General features: G+C 45.6%; 2 protein-coding genes across 4 annotated transcripts in view; one reads left to right on the top strand and one right to left on the bottom strand.

Annotated features, from left to right (window-relative positions):
• The window catches only part of MMP28 (matrix metallopeptidase 28), a 55,455-nt gene extending 51,198 nt beyond the window's left edge, over positions 1-4,257 (bottom strand). The window contains exons 1-3 of the mRNA XM_011999424.1: positions 4,175-4,257; positions 3,873-4,008; positions 3,667-3,759 (exon numbers count right to left, since the gene is read on the bottom strand). Of these exons, the coding sequence (XP_011854814.1) occupies positions 3,667-3,759; positions 3,873-4,008; positions 4,175-4,257 (312 nt within the window). The remainder of the gene's footprint in view (positions 1-3,666; positions 3,760-3,872; positions 4,009-4,174) is intronic.
• TAF15 (TAF15 RNA polymerase II, TATA box binding protein (TBP)-associated factor, 68kDa) overlaps positions 4,147-7,508 on the top strand; it is a 38,984-nt gene continuing 35,622 nt past the window's right edge. For all 3 annotated transcript variants that reach the window (XM_011999407.1, XM_011999406.1, XM_011999408.1), the window contains exon 1: positions 4,147-4,262. In XM_011999407.1, the coding sequence (XP_011854797.1) occupies positions 4,256-4,262 (7 nt within the window). In that variant the 5' untranslated portion in view covers positions 4,147-4,255. The remainder of the gene's footprint in view (positions 4,263-7,508) is intronic.

Genomic DNA, 7,508 nt, shown 5'->3' with positions numbered 1-7,508 from the left:
AAAGTGCTGGGATTACAGGCGTGAGCCACTGCGCCCGGCCTGAAGACTTTCTCAGATACATTCTGCTAAAACTGATGTGTAAAATGTACCTGCTGTCTTCCCTAAATATGCAGACTGAGGCCAGGAGAGAGGATGTAGAGGGAGCAGGATCCTGCAGCATGAAGAATGCCTGGATGATTGCCGGGCACGGTGGCTCACGCCTGTAATCCTAGCACTTTGGGAAGTCCAGACGGGTGGATCACCTGAGGTCGGGAATTTGAGACCAGCCTGGTCAACATGATGAAACCCTGTCTCTACTAAAAATACAAAAATTAGCTGAGTGTGGTGGCCCCACACCTGTAATCTCAGCTACTCGGGGGGCTGAGGCATGAGAATTGCTTGAACCTGGGAGGTGGAGAGCCAAGATCATGCCACTGCACTCCAACCTGGGCAACAGTGAGACTCCATCTCAAAAAAAACAAAACAAAACAAAACAAAACAAAACAAAACAAAACAAAAAAAAGCCTGGGTGATGGCAAAAGTTTGTTGCAGATAACCATTCCAGTGGAGTCACTCCACTACAGGAGGGCACAGGAATCAATCTATGAGTCAGTCTGTGGTAGAGAAGGACCCTTGGAAAGAGGCCCCAGAGCAATGCAGACCTGGAAGGAGTTCTTTGCATCAAGTGTGGGAGAACAGGGACACTGCGAAAAGAACACTGAGCATTATCCAAAGGCCTGGGCATGAGTTCTCATCAGCTTTGTGAACTTGCTCAAGAATTACACCTCCCTGAGCTGCAGTGTCCTAACTGACCAAATGTGGATAGCAGCACTACCTGTTTCACAGGCCCATTCTAGAAATAATGGATATAGAAAATGTCAGTCCTTTGATTATATTCCTCAGAAGTTCCCCATTGTTTTAAATTTAATGTTCAAACTCCTCTGTAAGGCACACATGGCTCTTTGGAACGTGGCTTCTGCCTACTTCTTTCATTCCATTTATTACAACTCCTCACTCCTGCAACTCCATAGACCAGCCAGACTGAAGCACTTGTAATTCCCAGATCTTTGCTCTCTACCAATCTTTGCAAATACAGCCCTTTCTGCCTGGAGCATGATGTTCCTAGTATATCCTTGCTGCCTAATTCCTGTACTTTCTTCAAAGTTCAGTTTAGGGGGCATCTCCTGCAGGAAGCCTTCCTTGATACCCCCACCCTTCGTGTGGGCAAGGTGTCCTGCTTTTGTGTTTTCAGAGCACACACTGCATCCTCCAATCCCAGCATATCCAGCAGTTGACTGAAATCACAGGTTTGGGCTGGGCGTGGTGGCTCAAGCCTGTAATCCCAGCACTTTGGGAGGCCGAGGCGGGCGGATCACGAGGTCAGGAGATCAAGACCATCCTGGCTAACACGGTGAAACCCCGTCTCTACTAAAAAATACAAAAAACTAGCCGGGCAAGGTGGCGGGCGCCTGTTGTCCCAGCTACTCGCGCAGCTGAGGCAGGAGAATGGCGTAAACCCGGGAGGCGGAGCTTGCAGTGAGCTGAGATCCGGCCACTGCACTCTGGCCTGGGCGACAGATCGAGACTCCGTCTCAAAAAACAAAAAACAAACAAACAAAAAAGAAATGACAGGTTTGGCAGGACAAGATGGAGTTAGTGCAGGTCCTGATGTGCGGGTGGCAGCAGGTCAGCAGACACGCAGCCTCTGAGACGATCTAAAGACTTTTTTCAGGGCAAATGATGTGAGGGTTGGTACATTAGTAGGGGAAGGCAAATACGGAAACAAATACTATGAAGACAACAAGAAACTTTTTGGAACGTGGATGGAACCGGAGGCTATTCTCCTTAGCAAACGAACAGGAACGGAAAACCAAATACTGCATATTCTCACTTATAGGTGGGAACCAAATGATGAGAATTTATGAACACAAAGAAGGAAACAACAGACACTCGGGTCTACTTGAGTGGGGAGGGCAGGAGGAGGTCGAGGAGCAGAAAAGATAACTATTGGGTACTGGGCTTAATACTTCGGTGATGAAGTAACATGTACAACAAATCCCTGTTACATGTGTTTATCTGTGTAACAAACCTTCCCATGTACCCCCAAACCTAACATAAAAGTTAAAAAAAAAAAAATCACAGGTTCACACTGTTCCTGTTATGAGACTGTAGTTCCTGGAAGGCAGAGGCTCTCCTTCTTATTTTTGTCTCTCCAAGGCCTTCCAGAGCCTGTCACATAGTAAACCTCCAGAGATGGCAATTGAAGGAGGAATGAATGAATAAATGGTGGTACAAACTTAAGGAGTCGATGAGTAACACTTTTGGTGTTTCCTTCTTTGAAAAAATTCTCAAAAAAAGAAAATAAACAAAAAAGAACAACCCTCTAGGTCCCTCTAGGGATCTTCTAGAATTACCTCTTCCCCTCCCCTCCATAACCCAATTCTCTTCTGTTGGACATGCCCATCTTCTCTGCTGGGCTGCCTTCCTCAATATATATGCTAAACAGTTTAATGGTTTTCAGTCATGAAATACTTTTTAATTCCTTTAGTCTTGCTTGTTTGAACTTATCTAGAGCGTTCTGTGACCCTTTTTATCTAGAGTTGAGGGCACGATCACTGCTGGTATAACGGTGGAGAGATGACCTCATGTCTTTTTTCTGACCTGAAAGCATTAATTCTGAACTTCCCTTTTCACCTCCATTGCAACCTGCTCCTCTTTTTGTTCCCTATCACAGTCAATGACACTACCACCGGGACCCCATGTCTACGCCGAAAACCCAGAATTCACCCCAGACTCTTCTCTCTCCACTACCCTCTCCAACCCAGGTGATCACCAGCTCTTGTTTGGTCTACCCCGGGGTATCTCTGGGATCGCTTCCCTTACCTCTGTCTCCGGAGCTACTACCTAAGTCCAGGGCACTATCATCTCTCACCAAAATTACTGCATTGGCCACCTAATTGGTCTCTGCTTTTAAGCACCTCTCATCTCCGTGCATTTTTCATTTGGCAGCCAGAAAATACAAATCTGATATAACTCCTCTCCTACTAAATCTGGTGAGTGGTTCTCATTTCCTTCAAGATAAAGTGCAAACTCTAATGCATTTGACAAGGCCGCAGCTATTTAACCCCCTCCTTTTCGGGCATCATCTCCTTCTACTCTCCCTCTGAACAACTACTTGTTCCACAACTAGTCTGCAAAGTACTTTGCTCACTTCTTCACTCGGTCAACTTCTGCACATCACTTACGGTTTGGCCCAGATACCATGCCCTCCCGGAAAAAGTCTTTGTTGGCTCTCTGAGCTTTTCCAGCCCGTTTCCTGCTACAGAGCCCAAGCGGCCTTGGGCCCACCCCTCTGGGCCGTGCAGCATTTTGATTAAACTCACATGCAATGGCGTCGGGTTACCAGGCTTCACATTCCGCCTTGGCCGTTTACTAGCTGTACGACCTAGGTCAAGTGAATTCTGTCTTCTCATCTGCAACATGGGGAAAATATTTCATCAGTCTGTTGTGAGAATTAAATGAGATGATGTAAGGTGCCTGACAAGAGTCAGCTATAGTTACAGTGCTGAAAATAAAAGCTCGATCCCTCCGCCCCGCCACATTCTCAGGGTCAGATTTGTGTACGATTTCGTCTTAAGGCACCCTTTTGTTCCAGTATCCTTGTTTGCTACTCGGCGAGACAGTTACAACAAACCGGGAGGCGATGAGGTACGCGAGCTGGTCACGACTCGCTGTCCCCGAGCTCGCCGACTCCGAACGCCCCCAGGTGGCCCAAGCACTCTGCAGCAAAAGCACGCCAGCTAGGACGTACCATTCGAAATTGTAGGGAAAGAAAAGCTTTGCATAACCAAATAGTCTGTGTTTATAAGGTCCCTCCTCTTTCGTTTCCTAACCGCAAATTCCATCAGACCCACTAAAGTGAGAAATGGGATTGTAAATAAGACGGAGCGAGAAGGTTCCGTTTCCTCCCCGGTCGTGATCTTGGCATTGGTACTTTCTCTTCTCAATTCCCTCTCAATAATGGTACGGCTAGCGGAGGGGGGAATAGAGGGGCCTGAGAAGGCCTCAGGGCTCGGCGGCTAGTACCAACGCAGAAACACCCCTCCTGCCGCGGCTTTGTGGTACCACCCGCTGTCCGCTGATTGGCTGCCGGAGCGCCGCAGTCCGCCTCAGCCCGCTGCGCCGCCCTCAGTACAGCTTCGGCCGCCGCGCCGCCTGGCTTTCGTATTCCTTGTTCTCGGCGGGCTGTGGGGCCTCCGCGCCGCGGCCGTTAGTCATGTCGGGTAGGTGACTCCTTCAGCGAGCAGCGGCAGCGACGAGAAGGGCCTGGCGGGGTTGGTCTGTCTTCCCGCCCACCGGAGGGCCCTGAGGAGAAGCCTCCGGCCCTGAGGGAGGCTTGGGGTGGGGGGGCGGCCGCTGCCGCCGCCATGTTGGACTGAAGGCACGCACGCTCCCAACGCTCTCCGGCTGCAAATCACGGCGGGAGCGCCTCGGGCCTCTTGTCTTTTGACCCTGTCCTTGGAACCCGAGGAGACTTACCGTTCCCGGGGGAGGGTGTGTGTGAGTCGGGGGGCGGAGGCCGTCTACGCCATCGTAGGGGCGGGGGGAGCCGAGATTAGAGCATCAGCCTAAGAGAAGCGGTGCTTCTGGTTCTCCGCTCCGCCTCGGATCTTTCAGCGAGGCCTCGGGCCAGTCATCTCGCCGCCTCGTACCTCAGTTTTCCCATCCGTGAAGTGGAGCTGGGCCTGCCTGACTCACCCATTCATCAGGTGGGGGCCTTGACGCTCTGGGAGCCCTTTCAAAGGACGTTGCCTTACACCAAATCGTACTTAAACCGTTATTCACTCTGCAGTAACCACCCGGACTGGAGTTGGGGGTGTTTTCCTAGTAATTCAGCTTCCTCTTCACCTTCCTGCCATTCGTCTTCCCCTCCAGTTTGTCTCCTGAAAGAGTTTGAAAGTGAGCCTTGTCTATCTATTATTGAGAAGCTCCTGTAGGTGTATGTGGCATTTACCTTAAAACATGCAGACCGAAGGAAAGGCAATCTTTTTCCTCCCACGAAGCAGTTAACTTGGCAGAGGCCACCCATTGTGTGGAAGAGAAAGAGAGGCATTGGTCTCTTCAGGGCAGCCAGTTTGGATCCTGCTAAACCAGAATAAAAAGTCTAGAACATGGATGTCCTCCTGCTTTAGCAGACCTAGCTAATCACACAAGGTCCTCTACTGTTAGGCTGCATCACGGGCCGCAAAGACCCAGGTATCTATCCAGTTGCTAGAAACCATCATGAGAGTTAGATACCACTTTTCTGCTGGAAATACAGAACGTTTCGTGAAACCATATGGTTGAGGTGAAACAGGCCTTTTGCAGTCTTGTGTTTTGAGTAAGGCCAAACCTGCCTAGTGTTATAAAACCAGACAAAAAACCCAGGTACCCAGTCTTGCAGGATAGAAATGTGTGACTAAAATGAAGCATCGATCTGAGAAGACTACAGCTTAGCGGGAACGTTTGGACAGGAGCATGCCGTACGTTACTTAGATTAATGTTGATACTTAAGGAGCCAGGATATTGGTTTGTTTTTGAGGGGTGCCCATCTACTTTATGTAAGAGGCTATAAACTGCACTTCTTTCAGTTTCTGCTTAATCCTTGTTCAAACAAGTAATAATTTCTTATTCCAAGTAGACATTGGTATATCTTTTACTAGGTACATAATTTGGGATGAATTCTGATAAAGCTGCTTAGAAGTACTTACAGTACACCCTCACAGTGTGTGTCATAATCTACCCATGGTTTAAACAAATTAAAATTCTACCCTTGTGGAGAAATTTACCAAGTTTTAATGGTTTGTTTCACTGCTCATTAAAAACTTTTAGCTTGTATTGATCTTTAACATAATTATTGATATAAAACAATGGCTTCTGTGGAAAGTTAAAGTTTTAGTGGTTTGCTCTTTGTAAAATACAGGCTTTTTCATGTATCATATTAGCATATAAGCTGGCTTAATCGTTAGTACTGATCTTGAAGCTACTAAGACACCAGATATTTGTTATTTTGTAATTTGAGTTTTTTTTTAAAATACGAAATTGGCTTTTCGATGTGTGAAAAGGACTACTTATTAGATGTGTGTTTTTAAATTAACATTCAGTTAATTAAAACTAGACTTTATATTCTTAGGCTTGGTATACTATTTATATGTTTTGTAATAAGTGTATAAAAATAATACCTTTGACTTTGTATAAAAATAATGCTTTTGACTTGCTCTTTGATGCATGTTTATTAAAATCCCCCTAAACAACTAATGCCATTAATAATTTTAGTTAAGTCCTTTAAACATTCCAGACTACATATGTTTGATATATCTAGTTTAATATATCCAATTGACTCAACCACTCCAAAAAACCTAATAAAATATAAGCACTTAAGTAATCAATAAATCAAAATTGTAGAAATTATAAGTCAGAATCTTATATTCAGATACTGTTTACAAATGTGAATTATCTAACACCTTACAAATTCAGATTAGTTACACACATAAAATTACAAAGTCAAGATACCTTCTCATTCTGGCAGTATGGCAGACCACGATTAACTTGAAAATCTATCTACAAAGATTTTTAAAAATGCGAAAACTAAGGACAAACCCCCAGTGCCAAAAATGAAGTAGGAGGCAGCACGGTAGGCAAAGAGCTAACTTGCCAGTTACACCGGAGAGGAAGGTGTACACCTCTTTTAGAGACCTGAGTTTTATTGCTCAAGTAACTGCATAAGGACCAGAGATAAAACGTATGGACCATTAATGACAGGTAATGGGAACTGAGACTCTTAACACAAATTGTAGACTTAATGTGTTATGGAGTCGAAGGACTGCACATTCTGTGAAGGAATGAACTGGAGAAAACCTTAGTACCAACATAAGAGATAACAAGGTAGCATGGACATTTAGGCTCCAGGAAACCTTAAGACAAATTAATGTAAAAATGGTTTCTGGGCTGGTAATACTCTTGATGTTTCTGTTAAAAACATGAAAAACGGCCTGACGTGATGGCTCACGCCTGTAATCCCAGCACTTTGGGAAGCCGAACTGGGTGGATCACCTAAGGTCGGGAGTTCAAGACCAGCCTGACTAACCCTGAAGAAACCCCGTCTCTACTAAAAATACAAAATTAGCCAGACAGGGTGGTGCATGCCTGTAATCCCAGCTACTCAGAAGGCTGAGGCAGGAGAATCGCTTGAACCTGGGAGGTGGAGGTTGCGGTGAGCTGAGATTGTGCCATTGCACCCCAGCCTGGGCAACAAGAGAAACCCATTTCAAAAAAAAAAAAGAAATCAAAAACATTTTCTGGAGGACATTTCACAGTTTAGGTGACAAGGAATTTCAGATAAAGCAAGCCTTGCAAAAGATGTGTTCATAGTAAATTGCAGAGCTTTAGGAAACATTTCACCGAAATGAGAGTCAATGACAGGATTAGAGCCTCTAACATTATCTGAGAGAATATTTTTATGTTTAAAATTGTTAAAAAAAAAAAAAAAA

The sequence above is a fragment of the Mandrillus leucophaeus genome, unplaced genomic scaffold (assembly GCF_000951045.1).
Source record: "Mandrillus leucophaeus isolate KB7577 unplaced genomic scaffold, Mleu.le_1.0 Scaffold590, whole genome shotgun sequence".
Lineage (NCBI taxonomy): Eukaryota > Metazoa > Chordata > Mammalia > Primates > Cercopithecidae > Mandrillus > Mandrillus leucophaeus.
The sequence above is the reverse complement of the archived record's forward strand: the minus strand, read 5'-3'. Positions and strand labels throughout refer to the sequence as shown.